General features: G+C 32.2%; 2 protein-coding genes across 2 annotated transcripts; one reads left to right on the top strand and one right to left on the bottom strand.

The window, feature by feature from the left end:
- The first annotated feature begins 2,658 nt into the window (after nucleotides 1-2,658).
- Nucleotides 2,659-5,951, top strand: LOC21392580 (G-type lectin S-receptor-like serine/threonine-protein kinase At1g11330). Its single transcript, XM_024172490.1, has 7 exons — nucleotides 2,659-2,803; nucleotides 3,749-3,886; nucleotides 3,989-4,152; nucleotides 4,588-4,798; nucleotides 5,029-5,266; nucleotides 5,371-5,521; nucleotides 5,640-5,951. Exons 1-7 carry the CDS (start codon nucleotides 2,659-2,661, stop codon nucleotides 5,949-5,951), a joined length of 1,359 nt encoding a protein of 452 aa, XP_024028258.1.
- Nucleotides 5,952-9,113: 3,162 nt separating this feature from the next.
- Nucleotides 9,114-14,587, bottom strand: LOC21392579 (probable rhamnogalacturonate lyase B). Its single transcript, XM_010108494.2, has 15 exons — nucleotides 14,498-14,587; nucleotides 13,520-13,644; nucleotides 13,310-13,369; nucleotides 13,064-13,177; nucleotides 12,820-12,939; nucleotides 12,558-12,693; nucleotides 12,098-12,268; nucleotides 11,624-11,782; nucleotides 11,434-11,540; nucleotides 11,123-11,213; nucleotides 10,668-10,809; nucleotides 10,426-10,585; nucleotides 10,154-10,270; nucleotides 9,770-9,896; nucleotides 9,114-9,362 (listed from the first exon to the last, which is right to left on the bottom strand). Exons 1-15 carry the CDS (start codon nucleotides 14,585-14,587, stop codon nucleotides 9,114-9,116), a joined length of 1,968 nt encoding a protein of 655 aa, XP_010106796.2.
- Nucleotides 14,588-15,855: the final 1,268 nt, after the last annotated feature.

The following is a 15,855-nucleotide window of genomic DNA, read 5'->3' as shown; positions in this document are numbered from 1 at the left end:
ATTTTTCTCCAAAAATTCCACATCGTGCATGCGTTGGTGTTTGTGGAAATTCGAGTGTTTAAGAAACCTATTTTGTCTCACGTGTGCCCACACACACGTCTACGTGGAATCAAGGAATTAACGTGGAAGACTTTGGTATTCTAGACACAAAGCTTGGAGCAAGGACTGTTCGTGGTCAAAGAAATTCAAGTTATCATCCGAGTCGGCTTCCAGGTATTTTTCGGTTGATCCTTGAATGATGTAAATTAATGTGATTAATTTATTCGTGCATAAATTAATATAATCTATAGAGTATCTCAAAAGTTTTATGAAAAATTTTGTTATACACGATCCGCTGTTTTTCATCCCCACGCTTCCGCACCCGAATTCGATTCGGGAACCAGCACTAACATACCAGACTCACAGTGTGATGGCAACCTATAAGGATTGGGTGGAGGTTGCGCTCCCCCTGGCCAGCACAAGTAGCGACTAGGCCAGACATGATTACCTATTATGAAGTTTTATCAAATTTTATGAAAATTAACACAAATTATATTGTAATATGTCTTTAACATTCTATTAACTATTTTATAATATTTATTCTAAAATTTTTTAATTAATAATATAATACTAATTAAAATTTCCATCTAAATTTTTTAATCATCATATATATAATTCATTATTTTTAACTTCTTAATATTTTCATAGGTCACTTATTTTTTAATCATCATCACATAATCATCATCAAACAAATTTCATAACAATTTCAATCTAATTACCACAAATTTCAATTTCAATTCTAATTTACAATTCACAATTCTAAATCCAAAACCATAAACTAAATTCAAAATCCAAAACAAAACCACAACCAAAATACCAAAATCAATTTATAAAATACCAAAATATTAACTCACAAAATCCAAACCCACAAACACTAGGGGTTGGAAAATGGTATGGCGGCAGGGCTGGGAGGGCGACGGTGGCTGGAAAACAATGACGACGGCCGGAAAAATGGGCAGCGATGGCAAGGTGAAAACTCCATTTTTTTTAGACTTTTTCAGAATATTTTTCTCCACAAATGAATGATTTGAAGACAAAATGATATATTTACATTTTTTTTAGAGTTTTTGGACAGTTTTTAGAGGTTTTGGACGAAGAAGGAGAGAGAAAACTGAGAGGGTCACCAGAAAAAATAGAGAAAAGAGTTCTGCGATCGCGGTTATACAAGAGGATTTTTACGACGACATTATGTCGTCGCAAAAAATATTAAATAGTCGTCCCAATTAATATAAAAATGACGTCGTTCTTCTTCACCTCATTAATATTTATGAGAATATTCTTAAGGAATATACTCATGCTCATTTTTTGCGACGACTTTGTTAAAATGTCGTCGCAAATAATTTTAAGGAAACCACCAAAGTTTCTGCCCTTTTTTTGGGGAAATTTAAATTCTCAGTTATTTGCGATGACATTATTAAACATGTCGTCACAAAAAATAGTCGTCCTTGATAGAATTTTCTGGAACCCTTTTTTGTGACGACATGTGTCGTCGCAAAAACAGTCGTTCTGAAAAGAATTTTCTAGAACCATTTTTTGCGACGACTTTTCAATATGTCATCGTAAAAAATAAAATTTTCGTCTCTTTTTTGCCACATCACCATCAGTTGTAAAATCAATATTTGTGACGACATGTCGTTGCAAATAATTGACAAACTGGTGCCACAATTGTTGGCGGCATATTGGTTTTGGCGCCAATGGCTATTAGCGACGATATGTCGTCGTGAATAATATGTCTAATTTTAGCGACGATATGTCGTCGCAAATAGTAAAATTTTGTGCAACGAAATGTCATCGTAAATAGTGAATGCGACGACAAGTCGTTCAAAAATTTTGTTTTCTTTTTAGCAACGACATGTCATCGCTAATACTGTGATTTTAACAACGATAAATGTCTTCGCTAATAACCCTTTTTGTTGTAGTGTGATTTCCTTTATTTTCTGAATGATTTAGTTGCCTTTACCCATTATTGGATTATAATGAGGATATTCTCTCATTAACTTCATGCCAAAAGCTGTGCGATGACTTGCAAAATGGGGTATTTGATGGGTTGATCTGGCTTGCTGGGGATTCGTAGTGACTCCTTTGTTGGTTTTCTAGAACCTATTTTATCACATGTACGGTGATAAAAGAAGTAGGAAATCTGAACTCAACAAAAAAACATTAATGAAATTTCCGTTGATCCAATCAACATGTTAACAAACCAAAAATATTAAACAAATTGCCTATTTAAAATAGACTTTCACTGTTTTGAGTATATGACACATTAAGATTTTGGGTTTAAGTTATTATTTTGTGTTAGGAGAGATGGGCATTCTCAAACCCGTTCATATAAGGAGATTGAGTGTCACTATTGTCATATAATGGGGCATATTAGGAGAAATTGTGAAGAACATAAGAAGCATGCATCTTAAAGAAAAAGGAAAGCAAGAACCTTAAGAGACTTCATATTATGCAAATATTGCCAGTACTATGTATGAAAGTGAAGATGATGTTTATTCTATTATTATTGACAAAAATATTTCTAATACTTGAATTTTAGATTTTGGATGTTTATTTCATATGTGCCCATATAAAGAGTGAATTGATTCTTTTAAGTCCTATGATGTTGGTAATTTATTGATGGCCAATGAATCTAATGCTTCATCTAATGAGATAGGTATTGTGAAGGTGAAGATGTTTGATGGTGTTATGAGGACAATGACAAATGTTAGGGATATTCCTCACCTAAAAAGAAGTTTATTCTTTTGGGCTATAGACATGTGTTGTGAGTATTAGGTGAAAGATGGCTTATGCAAGTCAAGATAGGTGATTTAATAACCATGAAGAGTGAAAAAGTGAAAAATCCGTACAAGCTGATTGAGACGACCATTGTAGGTGGAACTATTAGGGTTGAGCCACGCCTTAAAAAGCCTTCTTTTATTGTGAAAGAAGTTGCATGAGTACAAGAGTGCAACAATATGTTTATAACAGTAGAAGAGGTGAAGGACAGATGTAGAAGACATAAAGCGATGAAGTTAAAGCATTATAGAAAAAGAAGTCAGTTTCTTGTGTCAAGTTTGATGAGAGTTTGAACTTGACACATGTTTATTCTTATTGAGTCTGTATCATCATCACCCCACCTTTAAGGGGTGCGATAAAGGGTGTCAAGATAGAATACCTAAGTTTGAACTTGACATAAGTTGAGAGGATTTGAGTTAAGGTGGAAACTGTATGCTATATGACAAATTATTATTTAGGGCTTAGTTTATTATTTTGTGTCTTTGGTATCGGGTTATGTTATAGCCCAATAAGAGTCTATAAATATGTCTTTTGTGAAGTTTTGGTTAGAGAAAAGTAAAGAGAAAGAGTACTCACATTTGAGAAAAATAATTAAGAAAAAAAAACCGTGAGAAGAGAAAAAGGTAAAGAGAATGAAGGCTTTTGGGTAGAGATCATAGAGATTGATAAAGATTGTTGAGTGTGATTTTGAAGTTAGTGAATTTTTCTCCCTCTTTAGCGAACATAGATCGTTTTACTGAACTACGTAAATATTTGTTATATTTTTTTTTGTTATTTTCTTAATTCAGTTTATTTTTCTCCCTCTTTAGAGAATGAAGTTTGTTTGTTTTTCCCTAACCCACTGAATATAGAAAGCCTCAGCTCCTGCAGACTATTGTGGGAGGACAACTTTTTCTTACTTTAATGATTAAATTGATTATGATCTTCATAGCTCAAAAAGGTGGAAGCAAGAAAAGACATAGGGAAAAATTGTTGGTAATCACTTTGGCAACAACAGCAGCAGCTATTTTCCTTGTACTTGTAGTTGCCCTGTTGTATTATTTCAAGAAGACAAAGCTCAAGTCAAAAGGTATATTCTTAGATAAATAGATGTATTTTTTCTCACTCTTTAGAACATTCATCTTTTTGTATTTCTAACGTATTTTGCTTTCATAACCTTTGTATTGGGAAGGGCATAGCTCAAAAGCATCAATAAAGTTTAAAGCAGGTGCAGGAGACTTTAATAAAAATGCTCCTGATCTGCGAGTCTTTAGCCTTGCCAACATTGAAGAAGCTACAGATCAATTTTCATTTAATAATAAGCTTGGAGAAGGTGGATATGGCCCTGTATACAAGGTAATTTAGCATCTATTGATTACTCTGAAAAGCAAAAATATTTAAATATTTCTGTTGTTTATTTGAAATACCATGTTAAACATCTGATTTGGACTTGGTATTTCTTCTCAACACCGGATATTTAAGGTATTTTTCTTTCAAAATGAACAATCACAAACATATATGTATGGTAATTTTAATTAGACAATTTATTGGTGAACAATAGAAAAGATATTATCTAGACGGGTGAATAGATTGACCTTAAAACAATAACGATTAGTTACTATTGCTATAAAACAAGCTCGTATTTTATGTTTGTTACCCTTTCTTAATAACGAGAAACAGTTTGAAAGAAGTGAGTCGACAATTAAAAGTAAATAGGCTTGCTCTTCTTCAGTTGAATCATAATAAAATTCCAATCCCAATTCTAATGAAAATTGGCGGTCTGTTTGCTAGGGTAAATTGCCAGATGGACAGGAAATAGCTGTGAAAAAGCTGTCAGCTTCTTCTACACAAGGCTTCGAGGAATTCAAGAATGAGGTTGTACTTACATCCAAACTTCAACACGTTAATCTTGTCAGGGTCTTGGGATGCTGCATTGAAAGAGCTGAGCAAATGCTGATCTATGAATACATGCCAAACAAAAGCTTGGACTTGTACCTCTTTGGTCTGTAATTTTTCCCTGATTTTCGAATATAGTAAATGATCTAAGTTATGTCTAAAGTAAAGCAAGATTAGTAGTAAAACATGTGAAAACATTAGTTGTTTCTGGAAATTTATAATTAAGGAAGCCAACACGGATTATCTAAGCCTATAGCCATGAATATTTGGTGCAGTTTTCTCTCTACTTTAAAAAATATAGAACTAATTGTTCATTACCTATCTAAATCTGTGTAGATCCTATTAGAAGGTTTCTTTTGGATTGGAAAAAACGAGTGGACATCATTGAAGGTGTAACTCAAGGACTTCTTTATCTCCAAGAATACTCGAGATTGACAATCATACATCGAGATTTGAAAGCTAGCAACATATTACTTGATGACGATATGAAACCTAAGATATCAGATTTTGGTATGGCCAGAATTTTCACAAAAGGCGTACTTGAAGCAAACACAAGCCGGATTGTAGGAACATAGTAAGTTGTATGCTTTATACCAATTAGAATAGCTTTAGCAAAAAGCTAGCTAGCCCTTTCGTTAAATTTGTAATACAATTAATGTGTTCAACGATGAATTGCAGCGGCTACATTCCTCCTGAATATGCTAAGCAAGGCTTATATTCCACCAAATCAGATGTTTATAGTTTTGGAGTTCTCCTTCTTCAGATCATAAGTGGCAAGATAAATAGTTGTTTCTATGGTTCAAATGAAGATTTAAGCCTCCTAGAATATGTAAGTTGTATTTACTCAAGGTTTTCCTTTAATTTTATCTTTTGACTTAAACCTAATCTATTTAGTGATGTGGAAAATATTCAACTTCTAATTATAAATACAACTTTAACTATTTCAGGCCTTTGAAATGTGGAAAGAAGGCAAAGGGAGGGATTTTATGGACGATTCACTTGACGACGCACTCTCCTCATGCAAGTTGTTGAAATGCATGCAAATAGCTCTCTTGTGTGTGCAGGAAAACGCAAACGAGAGGCCATCAATGTTGGAAGTTTCTTCGATGCTAAGAAATGAAAACGTTTCTATGGCAATACCAAAAAAGCCTGCTTTCTCAACTAGAAATGAAGTTACTCAGGAAAATGAAGATATACTTCCGCTTGTTAACTCATCTTCAGTCAATGACGCAACTATTTCCGCGGTGGTAGGCCGGTGATAGCGAGAGCTCATTTGCACAAGGCGTTCTCCTCAAAATTGAATACAAGCCCACATATTATAATGAGCAAACGATCTGTATTGGTGGAAATATTAATGGTAGGTTATGTCATATCTTCGAGAAAGTTCACTGCTCAAATCCTACTAAACATTGGTAAAACCATGTTTTTCAGCACGTTTGACCAGTGTGTTTCACATTGGTAAGTCGAAATGTCGCATCATCAATCTTTTGAAACAAAAGGGTCAACACAAGATAAGTTGTGTAATTAATCTTACATTGTCTGGAAGGTTGTAAGGATAGTTTATGAGTAAAGACACCATCTCCATATGGTATAAAGCCTTTTAGTGTAAAGTTAAAAAGTAAAACTGTGCGAGAATAAACTCAAATTGGACAATATCATACTAAATACAGTATTGGTCATTACACAAAACCTAATGTTCAAAGTGCATTTTCACACTTTTTAAGTTTGTTTTCCTTTAACTAGTATTAAAATGCATTACACTCACGTCAATTTTTGTTTCAACAATGCGGAAAGAAAATTTTTTACTGATCAAACTTTGACCGAGGTTAAAAGTCTGTTTTGGAATTAAAAATTCAAGACTTTAGAGTTTTACTTTTTTTTTCTAATTTTTCTCCATAGTCTGCTCAATTAGGGCTCTAAAATATTTCTCAGATAAAAATAGAAATATCTCCTTCTAAGTTCTCTTTATCTTTCTCCCTTTCGAGGTGACGAGGGATATTGGGTCTCAGTGATAGTAGCGGTGACGTGAGGGGGGGGCTGATGCAATCTTCTGAGGTGGGTGAAGATTAGGGTGGGATAGCAAGCGCCGGCAACACAATCTAAATAGTGGGTCTCAAGTGGTGGTGGTGCCATCTACGAGGTGGGTTGGGAGTAGATCTCGTGGAGGAGGTCTTGAGTAGCAAAAATGCGATCTAGAGAACCGGGTCACAAGTTGATCCGGTGAAGGGGTTCTTAAGCGAAAACATGCTGAGTGGGCCCTTAACATTGATGGCACTAACAAGCGAGCCGTATTGCAAGCTGCGGTGGCACGATTCAACAAAGGTGTGGCGAGCTCAAAAATCAGCAAGTGATGCGCCTCTTCGCGATGCAATCTGGTTGTTAGGCTTGTGGTTGGATCATCAAATTACGGATGCAGATGGTGTTGGAAAAACTACGTCGAGTGCGCAGCAAAATTTTAAAAATTGTTAATTAATGTCAAAGTCCATTAAGACCATATTCATGATGCTATATAAAATAAATATCAAAGATCTAATCACATTTTTAGAGATTATGAAAACAACACGTCTGACAGATTAAGGGCTTGTTCGGTGAGGTAGTTTTTGAGTGAAAAATTCAAAAAAAAGGTAACTCGAGTTACAACTTTATTTGAGTTCATGTTCTTTTAAGTTTGAACTCGAGTTTGAACTCGAGTTTAGAACTAAAACTCGAGTTCAAGTTTCCCCTTCAACTCGAGTTCAGAAACTCGAACTTAAGTTAATGAGCAGTATTTTTTCTATTCTTAAAAATACTATAACTTTTTCGTTTTAATTCTGATTGAGATGAGTATTTTCTATGCGTTGACAACGAAAAGACGAATAAAACTAGACCCATATACCCTATTAAAATTTTTCATCAGCATTGAGTTTTTATTAAAATACTATCTAAAAATAAATTTAAGTTTTGACTTACTCAAACACAAACTCAAAAAAGATTCTTATCTCAAACCATAACTCAAATGTACACAACCAAACACAAACTCAAGTTACAACTTCAACTTAAGTTATAACTCAAACTCAACTCAAAATCTACACTCAAATTACCTAACTCAAAAACATCAAAAGAACAAGCCCTAAAACATTCTAAACAGTAACAAAAGAGTCAACAACCGATCTTCTTTACGATTCTCGTTTTCATGATCAGAGTGCGAGTAGACAAACATCGTTCAATCTTCTCTTAATATTCTTAAACTTCTTATGACCATAAAAGAGTCGCACACAAAAAAATGATTCGTGAGTTTTTCCTCACAAGAATCCTATCAATAACCCCAAAAAGTCATCTTAAAGAGATATATAGTTAATTTTAATAGCCCATATTCCAACTTAAAGCCCAGCCCATAATGAAACCTTATGCACAGATTGACATCTAATGCACGGATTCTAATCCGTGAACACCTGAGCTTTTCTTTTCTTTTCCTTTTTTCTTAATCAAATTTTGTTGTATTTTGTGTTAAAAGATGGTGAAATTGTTGACTTTTTTACTTCGCAGATATTGGAGATTTTCAAATATCCCTATGCTCTTATGTTGTGTTATTGTGTTATTTCTCTGCAACATTTTGATGACGTTATGGATGATGATTACATCTTGTTTCACGAAAAAAAAACAAAAAAGAGAGACAGAGGGACAGAGTTAAAGCGCAAAAGAATTTAGAAGACACAAGCGCAAAAGAGTTTTTATTCACTTTATTAGCTTTGGTCATCTCATTTTTCATGAGAAAATTACAAGTTATTGCATATGTTTAATCATTTTGAGTTTTAAAAAACCTATTTTGCAAATCTGGATCATTTAAAATAAGTATAAAATTGAATAGTTTAAGTCACAGCTCTAATTAGTTAGTAACACAAAATATGAGCAAGTTAAGGAAATGTCATATATATGCGTCATCTTTATTCAATACAGGCAACGTATCCATAAATAGATGATTTAGTTATATTTGCAAAAATTGGTAGAAAATTTAATTTGGTGTTCATATTATATTGAAGATTTTAGAACGTTAATTACTTCTATGGCCACGTAGTTCTAATCAAAATATTTGGATTCCTTGACTTCAATATATACATATTTCTAGTATATATATTTTCCAAAATATTTCTAGTTCAAGTGCATATTTCACAAGAGAAGCAGAGGGAACACACATTCGCATATAAGTGTATATATCTTCAATATGATTACGTTAAACCAAAAAACTGGTAGCTTATTTACATATGATCAATCGAAATAAATCCCATAACTAAAATAAAGAGAAAAATGAAAAAAATTAATCGCCATATAAAGAATAAATCACTTGTTCAATGTTCTCCAATCCCATATACATGAACGGGATGAATAAATGAATAAAAAAGATCAAAACTCCAACAAGAAGAAAAAAAAGAGACGAAATCTATTTAGGCTATAAAAGTCACGGGAGGCGCTTCAAATCTAATGTAGTCATACATTAGACCTCCAAAAGGACCTTGACTTCTGGCTTGTGTAAGATAGAGAGTGTTGTTTCCTTCCAAAAGCCAGAAGCCTGGAATATTGACACTGTAAAGCCAATATAGTCCATGAATTCCATGCCTTGCGATCGAGTTGTCTCTGCCTATTCGATGTGTTGAGAACATTGGAGGGTATGATGGCGGGTAGTTGAACCGAACCTTTAATTTCATGACCAAAAAAAAAAAAAGAAATAATTAAAGCCCATAAGCAAAACTGATGCATATAACAGGCGGGTAGAGATATTAGGGGCCCGTTTATAACGTATACTCAAATTATGATTCTTGATTCTAACGTTTAAAATTTAATTTATTCTTTTTTTAGAGAAAAATAATAACTTGAGTTTGAGTATATAAAACAAACGGGATCTAAGAGTGTAATATATGATATTTATTTTATGTCAAAATGATTTAAAAAAGGTTTGATGATAATATGACTTTAGTGGTAAGGCATTGTTGTTACACTTTTTCAAAGTTATTGTTATTTAGAATAGGTGATATATTAATACCCTATTTCTTCATGTCATGAAAGAAAGGATAAAAACCACTGAAAAGAATTTTGTATATACCTGCAAATTAGTTGCTTGGGCTGAGGCTATTGCTAGTCGGAGCGTGTAGTTTTCATCCCACATCACGTTTTGAAGATTGAATTTGACCTGCCATGTGGTTTCTTGGTATGTTCCATTTCCCGTGTTCCTAAAATCATATAAGAAAAAAAAAAAAAAAAAAAAACAAAAGAAAAAGATATCAAATTAAGATGCCAGAAATTGCCATGTTTGGTATTAAGATTTGTGTCATAGTTCGAATAATGATTCGTGACTCGCTACAGTGTTTTATCTATAAAAAAAAAACACGTAAACTGAGAATGATTCTGAATCATGATTCTGAATCCGTAAACCAAACGTTCACTAAAATACTAAATAAGTCGAAACTAAGTGAAAACAACTGAGTACCGGTTGACATGAGCAAAGAACCAATCGTGCCGGAAATCACTGACTCCAACAGTATAGACGAGATCATTATTAGGATATAAATCAGTATAACGATCCCATAAGCCGTATTGTCTGAACCTGTTGAAAAAACAGTTGAAAGTTATATTGACCTAATTGAAATTCTACTCAATTAATTAGGAGCAAATTGCCCTAATTAATAAATCCTTAAAACAGTTGGCATGTATAACTATTTCTTTATACTCAAAATTAACCTCTGTTAGAGGTGAACTTACTTGTGGTTTGGCTTATTCAAGTAGAACCGGTTCGCGAGTGTCGGCAATGCGTCCGGCACATAGTACTCGGCAGCAGTGCGGTCGGGGATGCCAATCTCCCACAAAGTAGGACCATTTCTGGGTGGTTCATAAACAAGACTATCTAACTCAATTCTAGCTCCTGCATTTTGAAAGCCAACGATCAACATGCAATTAAATTAAGTGATATGTTGTTGGATAAAGCTTGAAGGAGATCTTGGTACCTGGTTCAATGCTAACTATTTTTTCATGCACATAATCTCCAATAACGCCAGGTACAAAAGCATATAGACTGTAGTTGCCGGGTCTGACATTTTTTATTGAGAAATTTCCACTTTCATCGGCTTTAACCCAAAACTGGTATCCCTGAAACATAAGACGGTAAAGGAAAATACCAAATCGCGTCAAAATGAAGCAATAATTCGGTTTATAATACGACAACTTGACTCGAGCTTATGTAATAGTTAACACAATAAACATCAAAATAACATGAGTTGACTTGATTTATTATATTTTTAACAAATTCAATGTAAATAAAGTAAAAAATAAATAAATAAAGGATTAATTATCGAACTTCACAAAGCAAATAGAGATAAATAATTTAACAAATTCAGTTAAAAAAAATAAATCAATTAGCGATCAAACTATTCACTAATCAATTAAAGAGTTTTAAAACTACCTTGCTTTCCCTTTGCCATGATCCTGCTTCTCCTGGTGCAGCTAAACCCACGTATGCAGAGCTAGCCTCAAAAAGACCCTCATTGATGTATCTGAACGAAAAACATTTTCTAGTCACTTTTACACTAAAGTATAATTTCGTTTACTCACAGATTAAGAGCTCGTTTGGTTCGTGGATTAGAACCATGATATTAGAATTATTTTCGATTTACGTGTGTTTTTTGTGAGAGAAAATACTGTAGCGATTCATGAACTATGATTCGAATCAGAGAACGAATCTTCCAACCAAACGGGACCTAATAATACGCATACCTGTCGCGGATTAGTAATTGACCGTTAAGAGTGCCACGTTGATCAGAGGTTGGAAAATCTTTGGAATGAATGAAATTGTATGGCCATTTTGCAACCTCATCTTGTGCCTAAAAGATACACAAAATATGTGAATTTATATTATGTATATTTATCAAGTCCTATATATGTAAGGATAAAGCTTGAAATATACCTGTTTTTTCGCATTTTCCCAGAGTGAATTGCGGTTATCTTCATCGTTTGATACCGAATTAAGATAAATTGGAATGGGACCAAAAACTTTTTTCCATGTCTCTCCTTTATCAAATTTCATGATAAGGTCCTTTCCAACGTAGTGACAACTCATAAATACCTGTATGAAAATGTTTTTTGATTCAGAATTACTAAAATATATATTCGATTAATATACCTTTTTTTGGCTCAAACATTCAACAACATACTTAAACAGAATAGTAATTATTTTTATGTCATTAAAATAATGACTATATCATTATATAGTACAAAATATAATATCATTATAATAATTACTATATGGCTTTTGTTATATTTATAATATTTTAAAAATTTTACTAAATTTTAACTCAAAGTATGAAATGTTGCATGTAATTACTTAATAGGAAAAAAAAAAAGTAAATGGTAAAAGGCAATTAAGAATTTGGGATCTTACACAAAGGGATGTTGGGCCGACATGGGAGGTAAGCTCTTGCTTCATGGGCCCAGTTGTAAGAAACTCATGACTTGGTGTGATCATCCAGAATCCCACTGCTGGGTTTGAACTAATCCAACCATGGACTTTAATGTCTTTGTGATCAATTGAGTATTGATATTTGTCATCGACCTACAATGATATTACGAAAAGACTTAGAGGTTGTTTGGTCTGGGGATCTATTTCCTGATTCAAATCATGGTTCGTTATTTGTTACAGTATTTTTTCTCACAAAAAATATACGTAAATCAAAAATAGTTCTAATCACATGATTCTAATTCATTAACCAAACGTCTCCTTAGAAATTGTAGGCTCAAATATACTCGAATAAATTCAGAAAAGAAATTTGTAAATTTAACAAGCTTAAAAGGATAATTACTAGAAAAAATAAGTGATTAAACTGGGAAAAAAAATACATTACCTCTCCTTTAAATTCAAGTTTGGAAGGCTTGGTCAAGAGAACAGCTTCTGGATAAGCAAGTTTCTCACCAGACGTACGATCACTTGCTGATGGCATTGTTCTTTGTATGTCGTCCGATATTGCCATGTATTGAAATCTGGCCATTGATTAAAAATTTCATTTCAACTGATATTTAACAGGCCCATTTAGAGGTTTTTTAGAAAGAGAAAGTTTTAAAATTTGTTTTTGTACTAAATTTATATCGTAAGAAATTTTACTATACTTGTTTTGTTGAAGCTTGAAAACATCCCGAACCACACTAATCTGCGCTGCTGGGGCTTCTTTAGGGTGCTCTAATATTGCATATGTATAAAACCCCGGATAGTCACGCAACATTATATATCTGCAATATAAGACTTGTGTATGAGAATTTAATTTAATTGTAATGATTTATTTTTTGATAAATACTTTACATATTGATTTGAAGTTATATATTGATCAGGAAAAGATCGAGACTTGAATGATACCTTTTGTCCACATTAATAGGAAATGAATGGGAGGAATCATTCCATCTTTTAGTGAATGAAATTTCTATTTGGTTCTCATCTTCGTTTATAATCTCAAACTTTGTTCCTTCTAATCTGCAAATAAGTTCAATTGGATAAAAACCATTTTAAATTTTTGAAAAAAAATTGAATAAAAGGAACAAAACTTTAGCCTAAAAATAAATAAAGTACCCTTTCGCTATTGCCTATGAAAATTTAAAATTTTACCTATCATAATGGTCAGCAATATTGCTCGTTATGTCATCACCCCATTCTATGTCCCAGTACCTATAACGTATAAAAATTAATGTATAATGAAAAATCATCAAAAGAAGTTAAATATATGGATATATGAAGAAAAGTGTAAAATATTTTCATTATACGATATATAAATTCAAAAGAAATCTTTAAGAAAAGGGATGAGAATACGACACATACCCTCTGTTACTTTTTTTGTTATGAATCTCAAGCAAGTTAGTAATGCCATTGTACTTAATTCCAATAACATCACCGCCGGGATTCGAAAAACTAAGTTCAACAAGGCCATTGTCCAAGATCACCACCTGAAATATCATTTATTGATATTAGCCAAAGAATTAATCTACCTCACTATACCTAGCTAGTGTACATATGTTAATGAGAACATACACACAATTCTGTAGCGGAAAGAAAATAATAATAATAATAAGATTTACACCATAAAAGGAGAGTTAATTTATTGATGTTTAGCATCAATTTATTGTCGTTGTCGTTGTTGTTATTGTTATTGTGTTATATTATAGTATTTATTTATTATTATTATTATATGGATAGGTTTATTTAGCGGTGACTATACGAAGATACCATTGACACGAAATTGACTCGAATTGATTTGATTTATTATTTTTTATTTAAATATATACAAATTTTTAACAAATTTTTTTTATTTAATTTGAATAACATGAAAAATATAAGATTTGCAACCATTAACAACGTAAAATATAGATAAATGGACTAAGTGAATAAATTAACACTCAAATAGTTTATATTATTACTGAAACAATATTATCCCTAGTAGTACTTAACGTTTTGCAACTGACCACTGAAAAAAAAAAAATAAATAAATCAATTATACCTTTTGTCCATGCTTCTGAGTTTGTACACTGATCTTGGGGGTGGATACTAATTCCCGGCCCCTAATATCCCTTAGAACTCTTCTGCAATCAAATATATATGGAACGAGTAACAATTTAAGATGTATATCAAACGTAAAGAATATTGATTACACATTTATTAGAAAATAAAAAACATAAGCTAATAATTATATATATTTATTAATGTCTCATAAACGGAAACATAAACTATATATTGTATTTAAGACTAATTAAGAAGATCAGAGGGACAAAAGGGGAGAAGCAAAAGTTGAGCAAGAAGAACCTGACTGGTCTTGTTTCTGATTCTGAACGACCAGAAATCAACAGAAACAACGTTAAACCCATCACCAACAACCCAAGAAGCCATGCACATCGCTTTTTCCAAGTTGAGTTCTCCATCTTCAAGTGTGCAAATAAAAGCTGAAAGACCAACTACGTGTATATATAATATTAAAACCATATCTATATATATATAAATATATTTCCAAGTTTTGTTTTGTTAGTATGTATAAAAGTTGATTGTATTAAGGTCATTTGAAGAAAGCGTATATTTTATCTTGTAGTCAAACAGAAACTGGTTCATGGGAATAGGGTTTTGCATCTTCGATCATATAAAGCATGGAAATATAATATTAAAACGACAACACTGTATCTTGTGAAGAGAAGTAAAAGGGGTAAAGAAACAATTTTATTTCTGACATTCAAAAACGAATTAGGATGAATATACGTACCGATAGGTTACTGAAAAATTTCACGTTGTTTCAACAGCGGAAGTATTAATGAAAGCGAAAGGAAGCTATAAAGACTTGAAGGGCTAATTTTTTTTTTCTTTTTTCCTGAAAACGAGATGTGAATTGTATGAAGTGAATGAGCTGATTAAGGCCTTTAAATAAAAGAAGAAAGAGTACCAAGTTTTTATAAGTGTTAGAAGTTGAGTAAGAATCGAACTCTAAATTACTTTTTTATGCGATTTATGATAATGATGACATATAATTCTAGTCCAAGTAGGAATGTATTGTTGTATTTTCTTGGGGGGAAAAAAAGAAGGAAAACGTATTATTTATCTTCACAATTCCTGTAGTTTATCAAGTACTGCAGCATGTATATTTCAAAAATTCAACTTTGACGTTTGTCAAACTAAGCTTTGTTACCAGCTAAAGGAAAACAAAAACGACATCAAACAAGAAAACAAATATAGCTTGCACGAGGATAAATTTTGCGGCTTTTGTTGTATTTTCTAGATATAGTTGCTGTGATTAGAATTGTTTTGAGCAAGTTTTTAAAAACACTTATGCACATCCTTTCGGGCACAAAACTGAAAACAGTCTTTGAATTGTGTTTATTTAGCAAATACTTTTAAAACGAAAACAAAAACAAAAAACAATAAGAATAGTTTTAATTAAAGAAATAGAAAACAATTGAAAGTTATTTTCTCTTTTTCTTTTTCATTTTCTAATATTAATCAACAGTGTTATATAATCTAAATTACTATTTATTATTTATTATTTATATTATGAATTAATTATTAATTAGTAAACAATTAATTTGTAAAAAATAGAAAAAATAGATAGTAATTACTTAATATTAATTTTTAATTATTAAATTCATAATTTTTTAATAATTAATGATTAGTAAGTAAGT

The sequence above is a fragment of the Morus notabilis genome, unplaced genomic scaffold (genome assembly GCF_000414095.1).
Source record: "Morus notabilis unplaced genomic scaffold, ASM41409v2 Scaffold1023, whole genome shotgun sequence".
Taxonomy (NCBI): Eukaryota; Viridiplantae; Streptophyta; class Magnoliopsida; order Rosales; family Moraceae; genus Morus; species Morus notabilis.
The sequence above is the reverse complement of the archived record's forward strand: the minus strand, read 5'-3'. Positions and strand labels throughout refer to the sequence as shown.

Bases quoted from the DNA above. Each gene is read 5' to 3' on its own strand.
- LOC21392580 (XM_024172490.1), top strand. From the start codon at position 2,659: ATGGCCAATGAATCTAATGCTTCATCTAATGAGATAGGTATTGTGAAG. The intron at 3,887-3,988 runs GTATATTCTTAG...TGTATTGGGAAG, and splicing joins GACAAAGCTCAAGTCAAAAG to GGCATAGCTCAAAAGCATCA. The intron at 5,522-5,639 runs GTAAGTTGTATT...TAACTATTTCAG, and splicing joins ATTTAAGCCTCCTAGAATAT to GCCTTTGAAATGTGGAAAGA.
- LOC21392579 (XM_010108494.2), bottom strand. From the start codon at position 14,587: ATGTGCATGGCTTCTTGGGTTGTTGGTGATGGGTTTAACGTTGTTTCT. The intron at 12,269-12,557 runs GTAATGTATTTT...ATATCATTGTAG, and splicing joins AACTTGAATTTAAAGGAGAG to GTCGATGACAAATATCAATA. The intron at 11,214-11,433 runs GTATGCGTATTA...TTTTTCGTTCAG, and splicing joins CAATTACTAATCCGCGACAG to ATACATCAATGAGGGTCTTT.